Raw genomic sequence first — 24,498 nt, forward strand, 5'->3', positions numbered from 1 at the left:
CTCAACCTCTGTAAGAGACTCCTGCTGAATTAGCTGAAACCAAAAGGGCAAGGGAAGCCAGCTTGAAACCAGCTGCTTCTAGACTGACTTCATCCAAGTCAACAGCTAAGCCTCTGCATCCTCCCTGGATAATCAGGATGAGGTCAGATCACAAGACAGGCGTAAAGCACTCTGCTCCCATGGTGTTTCAAGAGCATAAATGAAAAATGATCTCACTAATTAAGACATTTGGATGGTAAAGAAGGGAAAGGAAAATCACACCAACAAAGGAAAAGAATACAGAAACCAGTGCCGCATCAAACCCACTGGTACCCCAGGGAACACCCAGAGGGCCACGCACAAGACATGGTGCACAATGCTGACAGCACTGCCACTCACGGGGGTCTTGGGAGTTTTCACATGATATTGTCATGGCTCAACTCTAGCCATTCTGCAAGTCCGTGTTTACGCATTCTCTAGGTAGCAAAATTTTCCCCAACACTTGCTTCTTAAGAGCTAAAGATATACTAGATATACTTCATATTGTATATGAAGAAAAATTCAAGTTTTTCTCTTATCAAAAGAACAGTTCATCTAGAAAAATTAAAAGGCCATGGGGTTGGTGCTGTGGTGTAGCACATAAAGCCACTGCCTGCACGGTCCAGCATTCCATATGGGTGCTGGTTCAAGTCTCAGCTGCTCCACTTCCAATCCAGCTCTCTACTATGGCCTGGGAAAGAAGTAGAAGATGGCCCAAGTCCTTGGGCCCCTGTACCCACGTGGGAGACTCGGAAGAAGCTCCTGGCTCCTGGCTTCAGATTGGTGCAGCTACAGCCATTGCAGCCATCTGGGGAGTGAACCATGATGGAAGACACCTCCCTCCCTCCCTCCCTCCCTCCCTCCCTCCCTCCCTCTCTCTCTCTCTTTCTCTGCCTCTCCTCTCTCTGTGTAACTCTGTCTTTCAAATAATAAATAAATAAATCTAAAAAAGAGAGGCCACAATATCTACCTGGATTTTGTGCGAAAAATTATAACCTAAAAGAATTGTAACCAAAAAAGCAGAGAACTTTAAAGAAATGAACTCTTCCTATCTTTCAACCCCATTATCCTTGAGTAACCCTTACAATAAAAGGTAGCCCAACAAAGATCACAAATGCTAGAATCAGAGTCATGTTTCCTTTTTTACATGATGAGGAGGTAGTTATCCCAAAAACGAGAAGGAGGGAGAGAGAGAGAAAGAGAAAGAAGCAGCAGTTCTAGTTAGGTTAAAAAAAAAAAAAGTGGAAGGGTTCACATTTTTTTGGCTAATTAAGGCCATACAATTAGAAAACACTACACTCAACCTTCACCATCAAATACTCTGAGACCATCCATGAGATTTATTCAAATTCCGCTTATTTCTGACTAGTTTATTAAGCTGTATCTATGGGAGTGAATACAAAAGAACCTGTGGAGCTTTTAAATAATGCTATGTGTTCACACAACCTGAAGAGCTGTGCCATACACAACAGGTTGTATGCTGAAGGGACATAGTCCCACTGTCCTGGCGTAAGGTGTGGAGAAGCATGGGTCACCCTGGAGAAGGGAGGGGAAGGGATAGCTTAGGGGGATGAAGTGGGTGTTCCGTCACACCTCCTGCACCCAGACACCCTCCTGTGTTTTCACACCATCTCACCTGGTCACGATGCCTAGCCACCTGGCCCCCTAAAGCAGTATCAGAACCACACTAACCACACTCCATCCCCAACACTGACAGCTGACAACTGAAGATCTGATACATACCAGGGAGGACCTGCTCCAGGTGGGCTGACGTCTGATAGGAGGTGGAGAATTTGATTGCCTATGTGAAAAGTTGAGAAAGTGAGAATTACTATCATTATGGATCAGATGTACACTCATTGGATAGATAAGGGAAGGAGAGAAAGGGGAAACTGACAAAATCAGTAGCACTTACACCAAGACATAAACGATGTTTATTTCTGGATGCTAATGCTAAGAATAATTTTAATTTCCATTTTTATTTTCAAAATGTTTGGAACACATAAGATGACTGTAATGAGCTTCACAAGCTTTGATTACTAAAAGTTTATAATTATTTACATTCTTTTATTACTAAAAGAATGATGCTGGAGGCCGGCGCCGCGGCTCACTAGGCTAATCCTCCGCCTTGCGGCGCGGGCACACCGGGTTCTAGTCCCGGTCGGGGCGCCGGATTCTGTCCCGGTTGCCCCTCTTCCAGGCCAGCCCTCTGCTGTGGCCAGGGAGTGCAGTGGAGGATGGCCCAAGTGCTTGGGCCCTGCACCCCATGGGAGACCAGGAAAAGCACCTGGCTCCTGGCTCCTGCCATCGGATCAGCGCGGTGCGCCGGCCGCGGCGGCCATTGGAGGGTGAACCAACGGCAAAGGAAGACCTTTCTCTCTGTCTCTCTCTCTCTCACTGTCCACTCTGCCTGTCAAAAAAAAAAAAAAAAAAAAAAAAATGATGCTGGAGCCAGCACTGTGGTGCAGCAGGTTAAGCTGCTGCCCATGATACCGGCATCCCAAATGAGCTCCAGCTGGAGTCCCAGCTGCTCCATTTCCCATTCAGCTCCCTGCTAAGGTACCTGGGAAAGCAGCAGAAGATGGCCTGAGGGCTTGGGCATCTGCCACCCACATGGGAGAAACAGATAAGGCTCCTGGCTTGGGCCTGGCTTAGCCCCTGTCTTTGTGGCCATATGGGGAGTGAACCTGCAGATAGAAGATAGCTTTCTTTCTGTCTCTCCCTCTCTGTAACTCTGCCTTTCAAATAAAATAAAATCTTTTGTAAAAAAAAAAAAAAGAATGGTTTACTATAAAGAAAATAAGACTGAAAAATGAAAAACATCATCCTTATTACATAGAGTTGCAAATACCGTACTCCTGGTTCTTTGTATGTGTGTAAAATCTTTTGTAATAAAAAAAAAAAGCAAGAAGGAAAAAAATCTTTAAAAATGCTTCTAGTCAAATAAAATTCCAAAACAGATAAAACGCTTCTTAGTATGATCCTATAAAGGTACTTCTTATTAAGCTGATACACATTACAAATAAGATCCTTTCTGGACTGACAGCCAACATGGATTATAAAGAACAGAGATAAAATGAGAACTGAACTCAAAGGAGCCTTCAACGTGGGTGTCGAATGCAGTGTCAATATTTCTCCAACACACAGGGTTACCATGAAACTAAAACCTGCACAGGTGGATGTCTTCAAGTGAAGTTCTTCAACGTAAAAGGCTCTCCTTATTCTGAGACCTAATCCTTCCTACCTTCTTGGTAATGCGTTTTGTTTTTTGTTTTTGTTTTTGTTTTTTTTTTTTTTTTGACAGGCAGAGTGGACTGTGAGAGAGAGAGACAGAGAGAAAGGTCTTCCTTTGCCGTTGGTTCACCCTCCAATGGCTGCCGTGGCCGGCGCACTGCAGCCGGCGCACCGCGCTGATCCAATGGCAGGAGCCAGGTGCTTATCCTGGTCTCCCATGGGGTGCAGGGCCCAAGCACTTGGGCCATCCTCCACTGCACTCCCTGGCCACAGCAGAGAGCTGGCCTGGAAGAGGGGCAACCGGGACAGAATCCGGCGCCCTGACCGGGACTAGAACCCGGTGTGCCAGTGCCACAAGGCAGAGGATTAGCCTAGTGAGCCGCGGCACCGGCCTGGTAATGCGTTTTATGAAGTAGTGGCAAAGATACAATAATATTTAATTTTTAAAATACCTAACCAAACACAGCATACTCAGACCTATATTAAACCTCTTCCCCTTCTTTCTTCTGCCCATGTCAAGGACCAGTCCTGGAGCTTCCGGGTGACAAGTGGCAGCCCCACAAGAGCAAACACCAAGGACAGTCTTCGGGAGCTTAGAGGGTAGAGACCTCGGAGAAGAGTGTTGTTGTGAGGATGGTGGTGGTCTCACGGAACTCCAGAGTGATATTCCAGGCCTTAACACAGCCTGTGCTGAGCCTCCGAAACTCATGGACTCACTGAGCGTGTGTGTGTGTGTGTGGTGGGGGGGGGGATTACTTCTTATATAGAGTGCTCAGTTTTTCATCAGATAAGAAGTTACCAACCTCCCAGAGCTTGTTAAGAAAAAAGGCTTGGTTATTGGAGAAGCAAAACAAAAACATAATATCATCTCTCAGTTTTCCATCTAATATGTAATATTCACTAAGGTCAGAAGCCATTACAGAAACACACATACACAGAAAACTTTAGTAAAGTCATCTGCTGAGAAATGGTTAAGCCAGAATAGAGCGAAATCCTTCACTCTATGAAAGTCAACTCGTGTTCCTATTAGTGTCAAAGACAAAGTGACCGGCACAGACAAAGCAACAGCAGCTCAGAGCCATGCGGAGGCAGCTAGGGGGCAGCGTGTGCAGGGCACGTGCGAGAATGCCTCTGTCCCCAAGATGAGGCCACTTGATCTGTGTCTCCCTGATCAATCTCTCCTTCTGCCTTACATTTGCAAACTTTGCTAGTGGGCCCAAGACTATCTGAATCGGCTTCAGATCCTGACAGTGCCCAACTGCAGCGACTGGTTTGAAAGAGCTTCCATCGCGTGGAGAAGAAAGTCTGCCTTGACCCGGGGATCGAGTTATAAGGCAGCCACACACTGCAGCAGGAAGTGCTCTGGGACAGCGCTCCTGACACTCTTGGGCAGGTCCACCATGGCAGTGGAAACACAGAGCCTCCGTCGCATTTACATCCCTGACGCTCTGTGAAACGAAATTAAATGCCCTGGGCATCCAAACTGCTGAACGCGCTCTGCTGAGCAGCTCTCTCCGATTGTCTTTTGAAGGCAATCAAGGCCAAGCCACGGCGGGGTGAGCCCCAGCACGCGAGGGCCAAGGTCAGGTCACATTTACGTGCCCTCATCAGACACCCTTTATCATCTTTATTTCCAAATTAAATTAAAAAAAAAAAAAAGACACACGGATTTGTGCCATCTATGAGTGTCTTCCAAATCTTCCTCTAATTACCCTGGCCTCTCATTTGCAGGCAGATGACATGACCCAGGAGCACACGACACGCAGGGTTAGCCAACTGTGTAAGCCAAACGGGGCTGAGGATGACAAGCGCTTGTGCTCTTTCAAGCTGGCTCCTCACTGCGCTACCCACTTCTGAGCCCACTCCACATCTGACACGAAGGGGCACCCTGGCAAATTGGCAACCTCTCGGCTCCTCCAAACTCATAGCCGGGGGTTGGAAAGGCACTAATGTGGCCGCCCTGTCCAGGCAGTCGAGCACTGGCAGTCAATTTGTGAAATTATTCTCTCGCTAGGCATGTGTGCTATGCTAGACGGTCTTCATCATTAACGTCCTCTCTCTCCTGCTTGGTGACAGGTGACTTCCTCGGCTTCGCCGAGGAGCGAGCTTGTGAAAGCAGTCTGACAAGCCAGCTAGTGAGAGGGTGGACTACACATTTACTTACTCAGTGCAGATCTTGTTTTGTTTATAAAACTTGTGCCGTGTACCAAACAACCTGGAAATATACTTGGCATTTTCGATATCATCCTTGGAAAAGAAGAGATGGAGAGAAAAATAATAAGCAATTGTTTGATGAGATAAATATTTGTCTGGGATTGCTCTGAGCAGAGATACAACCTATCCTCCTTTCATTCCAAGCACACACTAACCTGGACGGCCACCAAGCAAACCAACCTGCTAAGTTTCTGCAGCCACCATGCCCACAAAGGCCACCAAAAACATGGTGGAAAATGTTGTCTCCTAAAGAACCCTTTATATCTTTATGCTGGGGGTTACAAGTGCTTTAAAATAAATAACTGCATAGAGGCAGAGCACAGAGTCAACACCAAACTGAAGGCAGTGAGATTCACAGTCTTGGCTCTTGAAGGGGCACTCACTAGGAGGTCACTCAGCTGATTTCAGATTAAGCTTGGACTAGGATAGGAATGAAGATCCAGGTCAGCCAGCAAGAGAACATGAGATTTGGGGTTACAGGCTGAGGGCTGTAACTGCAGAGCTAAGGAGTGCAGCACAGCAGACTGCGTGATCCATCAGAAACACCCAGGGCAGGTGGAGGAGCCCCACCGCTAGGGTCAAAAGTCAGCTTAGCAACCCAGCGTTCCAAACAAGGCATTGCACCATCGCTACCCTGAAATGAGTAATGGTAGCACTGGGCAAGCCCGAGGATGTCTCTCTTCAATGGAATATGTGTTCTCTTAAGACATGGAGAACAGGAAAAGGGTACGAGGAATTTCTAATTCAAACAGCCAGCTGCTCATGGACCCTGCCTTGTCTATCCACACTGCTTACCGTGTGAAACAGCACTGTCTCCTCTTTGTTGATGAGCTCCACTATAATAGTCGACTTGTTATGAGTGATATTCCCAATATCGTTCCACCTGGTCAAAAGAAACACAGCTGTGTTAGCCCAGAGACATTCATGCACAGGAAGGTCATCTGCTACAGTCAAGTCTCATTTCACAAATTGTGATTTAACTTTTTTTTTTTTTTTTCAAAGAAACGTTCCTTTTCTCCAAAGAGGAAGGTACAGAAAATGCAATACATATCTACTTTAAAAGATCAAAATTCTGGGGCCGGCGCCGTGGCTCACTTGGTTAATCCTCTTCCTGCGGCACCGGCATCCCATATGGGCACCAGTTCTAGTCCCGATTGCTCCTCTTCCAGTCCAGCTCTCTGCTGTGGCCTGGGAGAGCAGTGGAGGATGGCCCAAGTGCTTGGGCCTCTGCACCCGTATGGGAAACCAGGAAGAAGCACCTGGCTCCTGGCTTCGGATAGGTGCAGCACACTGGCCGTAGTGGCCATTTGTGGGGTGAACCAACAGAAGGAAGACCTTTATCTGTCTCTCTTTCTCACTGTCTATAACTCTACCTGTCAAATAAAAAAAAAAAAAGATCAAAATTCTATGCAAACCAAAGGTAGCTATCACTGTTCAAGCATTATTTCCTGACGAATAGCTATAAGGAAAGCCAGCAAGGAACTCCTATATCCTTTTTGCCCCCCAAATTTCCAAAGTGACCAAGTATTCCCCATGACTCCTGCTTTTCAATGAGAAAAGGGTGCATGATTAAAGTCACACGTGCCTGTGCCGTGGCTCACTAGGCTAATCCTCCACCTTGTGGCGCCGGCACACCAGGTTCTAGTCCCAGTCGGGGCGCCAGATTCTGTCCTGGTTGCCCCTCTTCCAGGCCAGCTCTCTGCTGTGGCCAGGCAGTGCAGTGGAGGATGGCCCAAGTACTTGGGCTGTGTACCCCATGGGAGACCAGGATAAGTACCTGGCTCCTGTCAAAAAAAAAAAAAAAAAAAAAAAAAAAGTCACACGTCCAGGAATCCAGACCAAAGAATCCACGTGGGTTCTGTTTTGCCAAGCACTCTACAGAGTGATTATGCCACCTAAAAATACAGGCTTGACATGCTCATGCCTTTGTGATCTAGGTACACAGATACACACAAAACCAGATTTCCCCCTTCCCTCTCTCTTCACAGAGACCCTCCCTAAAATGAGGCACATCAAAATAAGCAGCAGACAAGGGAAGAGAAGCTACTGCTTCCTGTTCTCCTTGGAGCCAATTTGTAACCATCTTTTACTACACTGACCCTTGGCTTGGTGGCCCAACTGTTAGTTCCCTGCTTCTGCTTGACCACTCCCTCACACGTCTATTCGGTGCACTTGTACCATCTCCTGCCCAGATAACGCCTTTGGGACTCGGCTCAGGAGCCGCTGTCTAGGAAACACTGCCACACTGCCCTCTACCCACATGCGAGGAGAACCCGCTCTGGCCCTCTTGTTGCTACATGTTACTGCTTCTTCCTTCTGTCTCTAGATCTCAGTCAGACTGTGCAAGACCACACCCCGCGTAGGGATTCTGCTTTCTTCATCTCTGTTCCATGCACTGGGCAAAGTACCTGGCATAGAACACTGAACAAATGCTTCTGAAAGAATGAAAAGTGATGACACTGACTTCCACGTGGGCCTGGCAGGAGTCGTAGAACAACTCTCCAAGGTAGTCAAGGAAGGTTCTTTTGCTCCTACTTCAGTGATGAGGCCACTTACGTACAATGAGTACCTGGCTTAGCCACATCCACTCGGTTAGTCAGAGATGGAGGAGTCCCACTTCTGATGTCTCCAGAGGTTTCCCCAGTCACCTCTGCATCATGCCAGTACCGAGTACGTTGAAGGACATGTGTTGGGCAGGCTTTTCTGCTTGCACGCAGGCCAGCCTGCTGCCCAACTCACAGCTCCACCAGGCCACACCGACATGGACTTGTGGCTCCACGGCTCTCAGAACAAGGGCTGTGCAGATCCGAGATCCTTGGGTTCCCCTGGCTCCCTTCCTTCAGATAAAGCACCAGCACTCTGGGTACACCCTTGCCCCTACCACATGACTTCACCTAGTGGCACAATTAACACAGCATCATAGCAGAGGTAAAGCCCCATCCTGCAGGGGTTGTAAGAGAAAAGGCTGAGAAGCAGTTCCCAAGGAAACTAAGCAAAACCTGTGAATGGCTTCTGCTGATCAAACCTGAAAACTTCTCTTTCCTTCTATTTTTCATCAATAGCTGGTATGTAAGACTTGTTTACTTCTCTCTAGACTCAAGGACAAACTGAAGCCTGAAGCATCAGTTTAACTATGGTGGGACCAAGTGCCTGGAGAGCTTTGAATAGGAAAAAAAAAAACCTTCACTATAACTCTGAACATATTTACCTATTCGTCTCAAATTTTTTTAAGATTTTATTGTGAGGCATAGTTACAGAGAGAGGTAGAGACAAAAGAAAGAGGTCTTCCTTCCACTGGTTCATTCCCCAAATGGCTGCAATGGCTGGAACTGGGCTGATCAGAAGCCAGGAGCCAGGAGATTCCTCTGGGTCTCTCATGCAGGTTCAGGGGCCCAAGCACTTGGGCCATCCTCTATTGCTTTCCCAGGTCATGGCAGAGAGCTGAATTGGAAGAGCAGCAATTGGGACAAGAACCAGCTATCTGGGATGCCGGTGCTGCAGGCAGAGGCTTATTAGCCCACTACACCACAGCTCTGGCCCCTTGACTCAATAAATTTACACTTTGTGGCAGGCATAGGGAATTGATCCTATCTCCAAAAAAGTTTATTTTATAGCCTTAAAGATCTCTCTTCCAATTCCTGTTTCAATAATGGCTTTATTCAAAGAGCAAGAGAAAATCATAAAAAAAAATAATGGCAGCGGGGGGACCTAGGGAAATAAAAGCCAATCAGGAAGCTTTTGGTTGGAAAACTGTCTCCGAATGACCGGCAGTAACTGCTGATGCAGACAATACCCGGCTGGCCAAGACGCACGGCGGGAAGGTGGGCTGTGCTCAGCTCTGAGAGCTCTTTGATCATCTGTCCCAGATGCACAGCTCTGCCTATCAGATGCACACACAGGAGAGCTGCTCTTGCAATAAATAATGGGCCATGTTGTCCTTGGCAGTGAAAGCACACATGCAGTTTCTCAGAGTGGACATTACAATGGAATGCATGGGCCGTGGCACAAAGAGCAAGTTCGCGGCCAGATATTGGTAGGGGGCACTCTGCCACCTCCCTACACTGGGTACACTCACGGGAAGTGGAAACGAGGGTGAAACATCAAAATGATAAAAAGTACCAAAGCCCTTTAAGTTATCATAGTAAGTTGATTGCCTTTGCAAAACACACTTTTACAAATAATACTCTTTTGTTAACATAAAAAATGAGTTGTACTCTTCTAGCACATGTTGTCAGGCAGAGGAGCCGGGACAATAGGAAGCAGCCAGTTTGGATTTAATGACTGGTCCTGGGTAATCCTGTCAAAGGTAACCAGCAGGAAGCTAACTGCAGAGCTGTTTCAAATGAGATTCATAATGCTGGATTCCACTCTTCTGACTCAGTGCAGTTCAACCACACGCCTTCTGGAGTCAGGCAGGAAGACAGGGTTTCCCCTCCCCTAACAGGCCCCCAAGAAAAGTGAAACAAATTTCTCCATAATTGCTTAAATCCCCCAGAGAGCTGATCTTATCTGAGCTGAGACGCTCACTTCTGATCGGAGTGTGGCTCTCAAGGCACCTGGATAACTTCAGCACTCAGTGCAGTGTCTAGAGTTCCTCAAGGGGAAAAGAAAACAGGCGAGACAAAAGCAAGCGAGACTACCTGTGTATGACTGCTTGTCTTCCAATTCTGTTTCTCACGAAAATGCCCATAAAGAAAATGCCGAGGTGCATACTGTTTCCTTGATTGTCCTGTGTAAGATCAACAAAAGACACGTGTGATGACCCATGCTCATTGTGGGGTTATTCACAAAGGCCGAGATATGGTGTCAACCTAAGCATCTGTCAACAGGTGAATGAATAAAGCAAATGTGCCATAAATACACAACGGAACATGACACAGCCTTCAAAAAGGAGGGAACCTTGTCATCTGCGATAACATGGATGAACCTGGAGGACATCACGTGAAGTGAAATAAGGCAGGCACAGAGAGAAAGTTGGTGGAAAACGGAATGAAAACGAATGTTCATTTTGGCACAACATTTCTGAAATCTATGCATAGCTTTATCATAACATGCATTTCTACAAACTTTCTGAAGACCCCTTTCACCGTGTGATCTCAGGTGTGGAATCTAAGAAATTCATTAAAGCATAGGGTAAAGCAACGGTTACTAGGGCCTGGGGAAAGGGGTATAAGAGCTGTCAGTCACAGTGTATATCATTTCAGGAAAAGGACGTTTAGCAGATCTATTGCATATCATCATAAATAGAATTATCAATGTTATATTCTTGACGATCAGTGAGATTTTAAATGTTGCTACCAAAAAAATGGTAGGTATATAAGGTCATGGGTATGTTAATTAGTTCAATTTAGCCATCCCACAAGGTACACATATTTCCAAACATCATGTTTTACACAATAAATATAACACAATTTTTATTTGCCAATTAAAATATTAATTTCTGGCCCAGAGTTGTGGTGCACCAGCTTAAGCTACTTCCTGCAATGCCAGCAAACCACATGAGCGATGGATGGAGTCTCAGCTGCTCCACTTTCCATCCAGCTCCCAGCTGATGCACCTGGGAATCAGCCAATGCTGGCCCAAGTGGTTGGGCTCCTGCTATCCACAAGGCAGACCCAGATGGCGTCCCAGGCTTCTGGCTTCAGCCTGACCCAGGCCCAGCCATTGCATTCGGAGGAGTAAACCATCAGAGGAAGGATCTCTGCCTTCTCTTCCTCTGCCTTCCAAATAAAATAAAATCTTTAAAAATCACTACATTTTTTAAATAAAAAAATTAACTTGCAATGAAATGGCTCACCAGTGGTCACGCAGCGCCTGGCTGCAGCCCCCCAGTGGACAGCACACCCCTTTCTCGCCCACAATGGGCTGAGTCATAGGCAGCATCAGAGAGAAGGCAGCCAGCTGTAGGGGCAGCCTTGGAAGGACTCATACCATGGCCTGTCTTAGCGGCCCACATGGATGTAATTTTTTCTTTTTCCCCTCAATTTGTCACTAAGGTTTTCCACTTTTCACATTTTGTCGGCCTTTTGGATTTCCTCTTTACATGAGTATCTACTGATTTGTGTTTTTAACCATAGCTTTTGTTTTGACATCAAAGTTCTATATACATATAGTCCGAAGAGTTGAGTATTCTTCATGGCTTGTGTAAAGACGCCAATAGGAGGCGTGGCCCCAGCCCCTTCCCCCAGAACCGGCAGCTCTTTTATCCCTTCAAGCCCTCTGCAAGTTTGGGCACCCACGATGTCCAGCCCTCAGCGCAGAGTCTCATCTCAGGAGCGTGTTCTCCGATCACTCACTGCCGCCTCTGGTCACTCCTTCTAGAACTCACCACTCGGGTGCTGGGCATCCCGGATGGTCTCGTTACTCTTCAAGCTCCTGTCCCCCACTTTATATTACTCTACTTCTAGGTGAGTTTTTCTCCATTTTTGTCTCTTTGGGTGTCTAAGTTTTCCCTTTCTAAGAGCACATTTCTATTTCCTGAGAGTTCTGTTCTAGGTGTTCCCTCTTAGAAGCACCCTGCTCCTCCCTGGTTTTGATTTATTGTTTAACTCTCGGAAATTCGCTGGACAGGACTTTGAGCAGGAGACTGCTCCCTGCAGAGTCGCTGTGTCTTCAAGGCTGCGCCGTTCCCATGGTGAGGGCCTCTGTCACTCCTAATAGGACACAGCCTCAGGTGAGGCTTGGCTTGGGATGCCAAAGGCTGGTGGGTGCTGGGAGGGCATAGAGGGACTGGAGGACTTCCCTGCCAGGTGATCTGTGGGGTCCTGTGCTGGGGAACACCACATGTCTTATCTTCACTCTGGTTTTCTGGTCCAGGCAGGCACTTCCAATCTCCTACCTGGTAAAGCATAACCTGGCGACTGAGGTTCTGAAAGCAGGGTGGGAACAAGCCTCAGCAGCTCACAGACAAACTGCCACTCAGGTCCAGGCTTTCAGCAGGGGGAGGTTCCTCTTCTGGAGGAGCTGGGGGGAGGGGATGCCAGACAGAGAAGAGGGGGACCTCTATATTCCCCAGAACACAAGATCCCATTCAAGACACATAAGCTAGGGCCCCTCTCAACCCATTCCCCAAGGCGTGCCCTAGAACAGGAGCCTTCTAACACGGACACAGCAAGGGTAAGACAACTGCAGGCAGCAAAAGGGGGAAAAGTGTTGAGAGAAAGCTTGGGGGTGGGGCAAGAGAGAACTGTCCTGGTGCTTCCGAGATGCTGAGAAGGTAAGGAATGCTACAGAAGACAGGAGGGACGAGAAGACAGGCGGCGTGCAGACAGAAAAAGAAGAGGAAAGTCTGCAGGAACACTTCCCTGAGTACCTTCCTCACAGCCCAGGCCACACTCCGCTGGCGGATACGAGAGCAGCTCCCCCCAGGGAGGCCACGGGAAACAGAGAAGGGATGCCCGAGGCAGCCACTCCACCCCGGACACTGGGGGCACTGCACTGTCAACACTGCAGGGCTCTGAGGCCAACCTGGGAAAGGACTGCGGTGCCCGAATGTCTAGTGCATCCCAAGAACACCATGAACTCTGCCAGTACTGGAGTGACTCAGGCAGCAGGCACACCTGCATCTGTGGAGGAGGGGGCAGACCTGCTGCAAGGTGCTCTTCCGACCTTGGAAATCCTTGAGGAACTACTCCAGGGAAAGCCTGCACCTCCTGGCGGTGCTGCTTCCTTAGCAATACGGTGACACGCTTTCGCTTATTTGCTCGGTACAGACCACAGCACCTCTCCTGGTCTTCCCCTGCCGGCTACTGCCTGCTGTCTCCTGGTGTCTGAGCTGACCACGTGGCCGCCCCCACAGGTCACCAGGCACCAAGTGATCCGAGGTGGTCCCCTTAGTCATCCACAGCCATGTGGGCAGCTTGTGAGTCAGCAGCGCCTGTCTTCCCACTCAGAGGGAGGCGGAATGTCCCCCTGGATTCCGCGGGAGGACACGGCACAAAGTGCACCACGCTGAAGCTCAGTGGGTTTCAACACCACTTCCAACATCCCCATTTCCCAGCGCTCAGAATTCCGAAAAACAAACAACACATGACCACTGCTACACTACTAAACCCCCGATTTCCAGGGGTCGAGAAGTCAGTTTTCTAGAAGTAGAGAGAAGTTTACTCTGATTTTTCAATGACCCAAAATATCATGACTATATATGGGCTGCCGAAATCTAAGTGGGATGCAGATGGGCTTCATAAGGCATGATCGTGAGCAAACTGGATTACAATCTCATGAAGGGCAGCCGTTAGAGAAGCAAGAGAAATTAAACAAATCTGAAAAAGAGCCCTTCAGCTCTTTCTGCAAGCTGTGGCCACCCTGCTCGATGCTTTAGGCACACGGACAGTTCTCCTCAAGGCAAGAGGCAAGGGCACAGAGCAGGGCAGGGAAGAGATCCATCATAAAACAATCGGTAGAGCCAGGCTGCAGGAGGATATCAGTGTCAAAATTAGTGGCATCTTCCAAATCCCTGGAACATGCCGGTGGCATTAGGTCTCTGATAAAACTCCTTTGTTTTCTAAAGTTGATGGGCAGAGAGAGGAAAATGAGCTTGGCTCATGGGGTCTGCTCTGTCAGTGACCAGGCACCATGACCCCAGACACTTCAGGAGGTGGCTGTGAAGGTGACAAGAACAGCAGCAGTCTCTGGGCTGGGGTCCACACGACCCCTGGGGGCTGCACACCTATCACTGCCAACAGGAAAAGCTACCTTACAAACAATGACCCCAGCATCCCTCTCACCAAAGAGAGTCCGCCTGGGGAAGAGAACTGCCCGCACCAGCCCCTGCAGGTACACATGACATTAGCTGCCTACCCTGTTGTATGACCACAGAGGAGCCTTGATGCCTTCCAGGTGTCAGGTGAGCTGGTGTCAGGCATGCTTCCCTATTCGATGAAATGTTCTGCTGAAGACCACGGAAAACCTCAACATCTCTTAGCTCAGAGAAAATGTTTGCTTTACCTAAACTAAACCGGACTCACCAACTAAGGTCACAATGCAGTAAGGAGACCACAGATGGCTTCCTGGTCCTCTGCTACCCATGCTGGTTTTCCAGACACCTGCCCTGTTCTGACAAGGTCAGGGCAGGGGCGGGGCCCAGCACGTTACCTTCACAGGGAAGATTTCCTGTCCAAAGCCGTCCAAACGTTCCACTTCATTGATGTACATAAGCTCCGCTTCTGCTGGCAGGATTCCACTAAAATCAAAACCACGTAAGAGGAGGAAATGGTTAGGCGCACCCACGTCAGTGGAAGATCCTGCCCTCACGCTGGCAAATTCCAGAGCTGTGGCTTAGTTTCTGGGAAGAGCAATCGTGACTCAATGGTGAGGGTCTGGTGCATTACGAGGTAATTCGTTAACATAGTTCCTGGTGGCCTTTTACTCACCAGGAAATAAGAGGAAGTTAAGGTATTTAAGGAAGACCGACAGCCTTAATTAATAACACTAAATAATTATTTCAGACATCCCTGTCAATAATACTTCCTGCTTTAAAAGAGAAAAAAAATATCTTTTTCTCCCACCTGGGAGAAATCTCCACTACTTAAAACAAAAGGAAAAATGACAAGAAGCGAAGGTTTATGGTGAGGCTGAGGTTTTGGGAGCCTAGTAATTAAGTCAAGGAGCCTAGGACTGCTGCACAGGTCCCTGGGGTGCCATGGGGCGGGGAGGTTTCTTTTCCATTGGTCCAAAGAGCTCCTTGTGGCCCCAGTGCCAATCTGGTGCTTCCCTAAGTTCAAGTTTGGGTCTGCACTCTCAACACAGGCAGCTCCAGACTTTACAGATTTGGTAACAGATTTTTTGGAAGTTCACAGAGGGGAATTCTCTACATCTATGTGGCTTCCTGCTTTGTGGGTGGGGGGTGAGGGGTGGGGGAGACAGCGGGTAGGCAAAGAGAAAGGGAGAGTAGAAGACGAAAAAGGAAGGAAGAGGGAGAGGAGCAAAGCCCTCAGGCCCCCTTCCCGGGGAGGCACACAGCTGAGCCCCATGCTGGAAGCCAGGGCTCCAGCTAGGAGACGAGAACCTCCGGACGGTGGACACCCGCCTGCCCTCCGCCTGCCTCACCTGTGGGCTTTGTGCTCCTGGGCCACCTTCTGGGTGAGCTCCTCCAGAACAGCCTCTTCCAGGGCCAAATCCTACAGAACAGAAAGCAGGGGAGGTCAGGAGGATCTTGCAAGGCAAGTGCTCCTTCAGCAGCTGTCCTGATGAGCCTCCTCTCCGCACTCTCTCCTTACTCCGCCAGGTTAAAAGCTGTGACTTTTAAAACTGAGTGTTCAAGGCCAGCGCCCTGGCTCACTTGGTTAATCCTCCACCTGCGGCGTCAGCATCCAATATGGACACCGAGTTCTAGTCCCGGTTGCTCCTCTTCCAGTCCAGCTCTCTGCTGTGGCCCGGGAGGGCAGTGGAGGATGACCCAAGTGCTTGGGCCCTGCACCCGCGTGGGAGACCAGGAGGAAGCACCTGGCTCCTGGCTTCGCATCGGTGTAGCTCCAGCCGTAGTGGCCATTTAGGGAGTGAACCAACAGAAGGAAGACCTTTCTGTCTGTCTCCCTCACTGTCTATCTGTCAAATAATAAAAAAAAAAAAAAAAAAAAAAAAAACTGAGTGTTCATTTCTGTGGTTAGAAGCAAGTTAGCCATTACACCTTGGGTTATTGCAAGTATAACTTGGGTTGTCCTCTACAATCTGCAGTGCCTGGGAAGAGCTTTGTTTTGCTTTTCTTTTCCTTTCATCCCTATCTGCCTGTCTCTCAAAAATGTCTTGCATGTTCAATCCATGGGTTCTGCATCTATGGATCCCATGAAGTAGGGACTGAAGATACCTGGAAAAACAACCAAGCCAACACTGAGGGTGTTGTCATGTCTTTGTTCCCCAACAATATAATAACTACTTAGCATTTACATTGCATTAGATATTACTTGTAATCTAGAGATGATTTAAAGTGTGTGAGAGGATGTTTGTAGGTTTGATGCAATATTGTGCCATTCGGAAGGACCCTGAGCATCCACAGACTATGGTATCCGTGGGGGTCCTGGACCCCGTGCCCCATAAATACTGATGGATAAACTACATGAAGATTTACCTCCAACCTAACATTTCATGTTAGAAGCCATCCATTCCAAAATGTGTACTTCAAACTGTAAGAAACACTCTATATCAGATAATTAAATGTGAAAAAGCACTTTTTTTTTACAACTGAAAAATGAGCATATAACTATATCCTGGAAATTCTAAGTTTTTAGATTCTAAATTTATAGTTCATAAGAGACCCCAGAGAAGACAGAAGGAATCACTGGCAACTCTTGTTTTTCACATGTTAACTTACTAAGTTGCTATTTCCTATTCAGCCATCCATTGAGATGACTCAGATCATGATAAGAAATAAGCTCAACAGTTTCTGTTTTATGTTGTGGAAGAACAAAGATACCACAGGGTGGGGCTGGCACTGTGGTACAGGGGGTCATGCCACCACCTGTGATGACAAAGTTCCATTATAAGCACCAGTTCCAGACCCTGGCTGCTCCCCTTCCAATCCAGTTCCTTGGGAATGAGCCTGGGAAAGCCATGGAAAATGGGCCAAATACTTGGGCCCCTGCCACCCACATGGGAGACCTGGATGGAATTCTGGGATCCGCAGCTGTTGTGGCCATCTGGGAGTGAACCAGCAGATGGAAGATTCTGTCTCTCTCCCTATGTCATACTTAAATAAATCTTAAAAACAAACAAACAAACAACAACAAAAAAGATGGGGCTTATTTACTCAGCTAGGCAGGTGCAACCCAGTACTGAGCAGTAGTCATAACCTGACACTAATTCTGAAAAGCTACCAAGAGTCATGTCGCAACACAAGAAAATAAAGGTAAGGGAAGATCAAAAAGGGTTCTACTAAACCCCCTTTTCCTAGTTTTAGAAACAAAAAAATGTCCCAAGGTCTCCCTCCCCCCACCACTACTGCACTCCACTCAACCACCTCCATCTGTGCCTGGGGCCTCCCTGAGGTATGGGCCCCATCAGGGAGACATGTGAGAGTGGTCCCTGCATGAATGAAAAATGGTGGCATGCATGCCTGTACACAGCCGCACACCTGTGGAGCGCCCTGTGTACTTAACTTTGTTCTTTTCTCCGCTGAAGAAATGACATTTGACAAATTCGGTTACTTTGTAAGATCAAACACAGCCATTCATCCCATCTTCCCTCCCCCACCAAAGGAATGCATTCTTCTCTTTGAAAGCCCCAGTGGAAGCAAGCAGAAAGTTTACAGCCTTCCATGGCTCCCCACTGCCAACTCAATTAGGTCAACACCTGGGCCAGGCATTCAGCCCATTCTTCAGAGTGACCCAGCCTTCCCTCCTAGACCTTCCCTCCCAAGGGTCCACGGCCTCAGGCAAACTCCTCTCCCTTAGCACCAGCTGCTTTTATATCCTCAAACTCATGCCCACCCTTGCTGGAAGAGCCATGCAGTCCCTTTACGCCCCACAGATGTCACCTCATCCTTCAGACACCACTTCCCTCAATGGGGCTTTCCTACCCCTTGCCCTCACCCAGCCAGATGCAAGCCTTGCTGCTCTTGCAGCCCTCCGCACGGCCTGCCTCCTGCGTTTCCTGCTTAGTTCGCTGCATGCCCATTGCTTTCCTGTTGGATTTAGGCACTTCGAGGACAGCCATTCCTCTTCACATCACTTAAGGGCTCTAACAGGGCTTTTCCTCAATGACAGCTTAGGAACTGTCAAAATATAGTAAGTGATTGATGTTTCTTGAACGGAACTCATTATGCAACATATAATTCCCAGCTCCTCAAATGATATAAAGCTGGTCAATGATGATTTGTACCTTCTGCCTATCCTCTGTTTATATTAAAAAATATTTGAAAGGCAGGGAGACAGAGATCTCCCATCTGCCAGTCTACTTCTCAAATGTTCTCAATAGCTGGGACTGGGCAAGGCCCAAGCCAAGAGCCATGAACTTAATCCAGGTTTCCCCACATAAGTGGCAGGAATTCAATGACCTGAGCCATCACCTGCTGCCTCCCAGGGAGCACATTGGCAAGAAGCTAGAATGAAGAGCGTAGCTGGGGCTTGAACCCAGGCACTTTGATATGCGATGCCAGACTCTCAAGGGGTGTGTTAACAACTGCACTGGGTATCAGTCCTGTCAGTTTACACTGTTAGATGAATACAGTGAGGCCATCTGGAAAGTTACCTGTTTGCATCACACAGAGACAGAATACTACTACTACTACTAACAAGATGACAACTAAATAAATACTGAGACTCCATCATATGAACTCCTTTAGTGCCCCTAAGGACTTAGGCTTATGTTACCCTCATGTAAGATGAAAAAAGAAAGCTCTAGAGAGGTTAAGTAATTTGCCCAAGGTCATACACTATAGCAAGGGTATAGCCAGGATACTGGCACTGCACTGCTCGGCAACTGGGCTATGAACCACAGGACACAGAGCACCCAGCATACAACACGGTGGGGAGGCGGGGAGTTAAGAGTAGATGCACTTGCTGGGGAAGTGGAGTAGATGGCAGCAGCCAGCACAGTCACAGCCCAGACACGCACATGGACAAGGACTAGCTCTGCCTCGTTATCCTCAGTGTCTGCCGCAGGCCTTCCAAAGGTGATGGAAACATTAGTAGCCACAGACACACATGGCTACCAAGTACCTGCAATGGAGACAATGAAAGGAAGGAACAGAATTTTCTATTTTATTTAATTAGTTTTAATGTAAACAGCCATCCCTGGCTAGCAGCTCCACTCTGAAGACAGCAATTTTAGACCTCAGATCATCAGTGTTCATTTGTTTGTCCGACAGTGAGGCTGACGAAGTCTGGGTTTCTGAAGCCCCTGATGTGCTCTGAGCCCCATAAAGACACAGCCTTGCTGCGGAGGGGGGGGGGGGGGGGGAGGAATGCACGTAGCTCAAAGGAACTCCATTACTGCTGCATAGCCCTTTGACCAATCGACGCCTTCACCATCTAAACTCAAATATGCTGCTGTCCTCTTTGAAAACTCTGCATAGCATCCAACCCTATTCTCCTCCTCCAGGCAATGTGACAAAGGATTTTAATGAGAGTGAAGGTGGAAAACAAATTGGAAATTTCTCCACCTCTAATGGCAGTAATTCCATCTGACATAAAAACGTACTCACTAAAATCATGTTTGAGTTTCCCTTTCCTCCCAAAAGCACACTAGAAAACATCCTGACTTCTGAGATGTCAGAAATATTGATTCAAGCCTATTGACACTAACTCCTCCTGAGACATCAGAAATGTTGATTCAAGCCTATTGACACTAACTCCTCGTATGAAATTCTCTGCTAAGCAACATGCTAATTTTTTTGAATGGAGGTTGATTTCACGGGTAGAATTAGTAAGGCATTAAAAACAGCAGGCACAGAAGATAATACTGTTGTTTTCTGGAAGAGAGTAAGAATATGAATAATAGAGCTATTCATAAAAAGTTAAAGATCTGTATTATTTCCCTAACCTCTAAGAACATGGTGAGCCTGGAATCAATTTAAATTCATTTCGTGCAAAGAAAATGGATAAAAGCTCCAGTCTTTTTCATCCTAGTCTCTCAAAACTTAAAGCCTTTATTACCAGACACTTGACTTTTCTCCCACATAGCATTTAACTTTCAAAATCTCTTGCAATGCTTTCTTGTTTTTATCTCACTGCTAACACCTAAGTCCTATCTCTTGCCCAGATGAGCAGATTCTGAGCTGATCTCCTTCCTCAACTGGTCTCACTGCTCGAATCCAGCAGTTCTCAAAGTGCAGGACCTGCAAAACCCTAGAAGAAGCCCCAGGACTCTTAACTGCTCAGAGGCTCTCAGCTTCAGCCAAGATTCCCCTCTGACACCATCGAGCTAAGTCAGTCTGGCCAGCGGACTCTCCCAACCACTCAGGGCACCTCAGCTCTTCTCTGCCTCAATCATTTCTTGCTTGTCATCTCTGCCTGACACAACCCTGCCATCCGTTAAGACACAGCTCACACTCCATTAGTCTTTAAGCCTTCCCTAATCCCCCAAGTACAGGTGACCTCTCACCACATAAAATCCCATGTACGTGATTGCACTTGGCATTGCCTTCTGATTTTGCAAACTCCCTATTTACCCAAACACAGTGTACTCTCCTTGCGAGTAAGCGTCAAGTCTTCTACAATTTTATCCCTTAGGTATTAGCTACCCACATCAGTACTTTGGGTGAAACAGTGGATCAGAAAAACAAGCAATGAATGATTCTGATACCCAGAATCAGAGCCGGAATGTTGGAATGCTTTTAGTGTTTCCCTAAGATGGCTTTTCAGATGTTTGAGTCCTTCCTCATTGAAACTTCTCATATACACTGAAGCTATCAAACAACCATCCACCAGAGATTGCCCAGGAGTTAAAAAACGAGTCTCACATCTAATCCAACACCGGAAGGGGCATTTTACTGCATTCATTTCATGGGACAAGCTCTTATGAGCATGAGTATGTACTAGACAACAATGGACAAGATGGAGAGACTCCCTCAGGGCATTCTAGCTGACAATAAAAACACAAATTGGGAAGAGGGGGCAATTTCAGGTACTGAGAGAGCTCTGAAATATGCACTTACATGCACACACACATACACACACAGTGATTCAACAGGAAGTGGTTAATGGCTCGGGTGAATGAGCTAGGTAGGTGGTCAAGAAAAGGAAGATACTTGGATGCAGATCAAAATGGCACAGAGCAAAGGAGCAGAGCCTTGCAGGTAGAGGAAACCCAGTGGAAAGCCTCTGGGGTGGGAACAGGCTCAGTGTGTTCAGAAAGGAAGACGGTAGAGCGCTAGAGGGGAAGAGAGTGATGGGGAGGGGGAGCATGGCAGCAAAGTGTCTTCCACCATCTTTTTATTGGCAAACAGCACACTGTGATGGGGTACACTGCGATGATTCAACACATGTGGCACTGCAGAATGAGCAAATCAGGCAGATTAACACAGGCATCATCCCACTTGTTCTTTGTGTGTGTGTGTGTGTGTGTGTGTGTGTGGAAGGAACCTTTAAAATCTACTCTTTAAGCAATTTTGAAATTTACATGATTAGTTAAGTGCAGTCACCTTGTTGTGTAAGAGAGCACCAGACTGCATTCCTACTACGTAACTGAAACTGTTCCTTGGACCAAATTCTGTCTCCTCCAGCATCCCTTCACCTCCTCGAACCCCTACTCTATTCTCCACTTCTAAGAGTCCCAGTTTTCGATCCCACATACAAGTGAGATCATGCAATGCTTTTCTTTCTGTGCCTGATTTATTTCACCAAGCATAATGTTCTCTAGAAGCACTCGTGTTGTGGCAAATGATAAAACTGCATTCTCTTTTAAGGCTGAAGAGTACTCCATTATTTTTGCATACCATTTTAATCCATTCATCAGTTTATGGACACCTAGGTTGTTTGCATATCTTAGCTACTTTGAATACTGCCAAAATAAACATGTGAGTGCAGACATCTCTTTGACATACTGATTTCAGTTTCTTTGGATTTACACCAGAAATGGAACTGATAAATCCAAACATAATTCTATCTTTAGTTTTTTTTTTGAGAACTGGTGACTATTTTCCATGATGGCTATATTAATATACTGTCCTACCTATAAGGTACAAGGGGATATTTTCCCCAAGTTCGTTCTTTCTCTCTTTTTTAAGGCAGAATGAGAGAGAGAGAGCGAGCCAGCCTCCACCTGCTGGTCCACACCCCAAATAGCCATAAAAGCCAGAGCCAGGCCAGGCCAGGCCAAGGAGCCAGGTTTCCCAAGTGGGTGCAGGTACCCAAGGACCTGGGTCATCCTTCACTGCCCTCCAAGACCCACCAGCAGGGAGCTGGACTGGAAGCAGAGCGGCCAGGACTCAAACTGGCACATGGGATGCCAATACCGCAAGTGGTGGCTCAACCCTTACGGCTACAGCATTGGCTACCCCCTCCCTCCATTCTTTCAACACTTGCTATCTTCCATTGTTTTGATACTAGCCATTCTAACAGGTATAAATGATATCTCATCATGGTTTTGTCTCCCTGATGATTAGTGATATTGAGCATTTTTTAATTTATCTGTTGGCCTTCTGTGTGTCTTGAGAAATGGCTATTCAGGTACTTTGTTCATTTTTTAATTAGGGTTGTTTTCCTGATATAAAGCAGTCTGAGTTCTTTATAGATGCTGGATCTGAGATTTTTATCTGACGTATAATATGCAGATTATTTTCTCCCAATTGTTTCTTCATTTTGATCGTTTCCTTTGCTATGCGGAAGTTTTCAGTTTGATGCAATTCTATTTTTATTGTCTGTGCTTTGGGGGTCATACATAAGAAATCACTGCCCAGACCAATGTATCATTTTCCCTGTGTTTTCTTCCAATAATTGTAGTTTTGGCCAGCGCCACGGCTCACTAGGCTAATCCTCAGCCTGCAGCACCAGCACCCCGGGTTCTAGTCCTGGCTGAGGCGCTGGATTCTGTCCCGGTTGCTCCTCTTCCAGTCCAGCTCTCTGCTGTGGCCTGGGAGGGCAGTGGAGGGTAGCCCAAGTGCTTGGGCCCTGCACCCCATGGGAGACCAGGAGGAAGCACCTGGCTCCTGGCTTCGGATCAGCGCAGCGTGCCGGCCACAACTTGCTGGCCATAGCGGCCACTTGGGGGGTGAACCAACCGAAAAAGGAAAACCTTTCTCTCTGTCTCTCTAACTCTGCCTGTAAAAAAAAAAAAAAAAAAAAAAAAATGTAGTTTCAGGTCTTAAGCCTCTTAGCCATTTTGAGTTGATTATTACATAATGGGTAACATAAAGATCCAGTTGCATTCCTGCGCATGTCCACACCCAGCTTTCTCAACATCGTTTATTAAATGATCTCTCATTTTATATTTTTGGCCCCTTAGTGAAAGAACAACTGACCATAGGTGGGTGGGTTTATTTCTGGGTTCTGTGGCCTAATCCCATTGGTCAACAAGCTGTTTAGATACCAGTACCACACTATGATGGGTACCGCAGCTCTGTAATACAGTTACAGTAATACAGTCTGGTAGTATGATGAGCCCAGCTTTGTTCTTTCTGCTCAAGATTGTTTTGGCTATTTGGAGTTTTTTGTGGTTCCATACAAATTTTAGGATTGCTGTTTTTAATTTCTGTGAAGAATAACATTAGAATTTTTATAGGGACTGCACTGAATCTCTATCATTTTGTATAGTATGGACATGTTACATTACTGATCTTTCCCTGAAAACAGGGTGTTTTTCCATTGGTATCATCTATCATTTCTTTTATCAGTGATTTATAGTTTTCAATGTAAAGGTCTTTCACCTCCTTGGTTAAATTCACTCCTGAGTACTGGGGGAGGGGGCTGTTGTAAATGGATTGGTTTTTATCCACTCTCTGCATTCCTATTCAGCAAGATCCTGGAAGCCCCAGCCAAAACAACTGAGCAAGAAAAAGAAATAAAATGCACCCAAACAGAAAAAGAAGTGAAACTGTCCCTGCTGGCTAACAATATAAATTTATATATAGGAAACCCAAAGGACCTCACAAAACTTATAGAATTGATAAATTATGTAAAGCTACAAGTTATAAAATGCACCTAAAGAAATCAACAGAGGTCTTCTATATTAACAAGAAATTAACAGGAAATCAGGAAAGTGTCTTGAGGCAGGAGACAGTATCTTTAATACTGAGTCTCAGTATGTTTTTTAAAGTTTTTATTGATTTCCTTCCATGGGATATGTACACTTAAATCCTCTGATATTTTCAAAAGGAAAAATCAAAGATCCAAAGAAGGTAGAAAATTCAGCAAAAAACAAACACACAAAACAGCAGTTATACTTACCATAGGAAACAGCACATACTCTCTGAGGAAATCTTGAGAATCAAATTGATGATAGTCTCCAAAATCAGCTAGGAAGAAAGAAGGGTGAGGCATAGTGTTCACTGTATGAAATTTAGAATGGAGTAAAAAATCTATCATCACATTTATTTTTCCTACTTTGTCCTATTTCTGCATTATTAACCAAAATTAATACCAAGATGTGTTCGATAGTTAT

General features: G+C 46.6%; 1 protein-coding gene across 1 annotated transcript in view; it reads right to left on the bottom strand.

Annotated features, from left to right (window-relative positions):
- Positions 1-24,498, bottom strand: part of PTPN14 (protein tyrosine phosphatase non-receptor type 14) — a 193,136-nt gene that overhangs the window by 37,658 nt on the left and 130,980 nt on the right. The window contains exons 5-11 of the mRNA XM_002717512.6: positions 24,285-24,352; positions 15,514-15,584; positions 14,560-14,647; positions 10,107-10,195; positions 6,262-6,349; positions 5,417-5,499; positions 1,762-1,819 (exon numbers count right to left, since the gene is read on the bottom strand). Of these exons, the coding sequence (XP_002717558.4) occupies positions 1,762-1,819; positions 5,417-5,499; positions 6,262-6,349; positions 10,107-10,195; positions 14,560-14,647; positions 15,514-15,584; positions 24,285-24,352 (545 nt within the window). The remainder of the gene's footprint in view (positions 1-1,761; positions 1,820-5,416; positions 5,500-6,261; positions 6,350-10,106; positions 10,196-14,559; positions 14,648-15,513; positions 15,585-24,284; positions 24,353-24,498) is intronic.

The sequence above is a fragment of the Oryctolagus cuniculus genome, chromosome 13, assembly GCF_051225735.1.
Source record: "Oryctolagus cuniculus isolate XC-2025 breed Fujian yellow rabbit chromosome 13, ASM5122573v1, whole genome shotgun sequence".
NCBI classification, from domain to species: Eukaryota; Metazoa; Chordata; class Mammalia; order Lagomorpha; family Leporidae; genus Oryctolagus; species Oryctolagus cuniculus.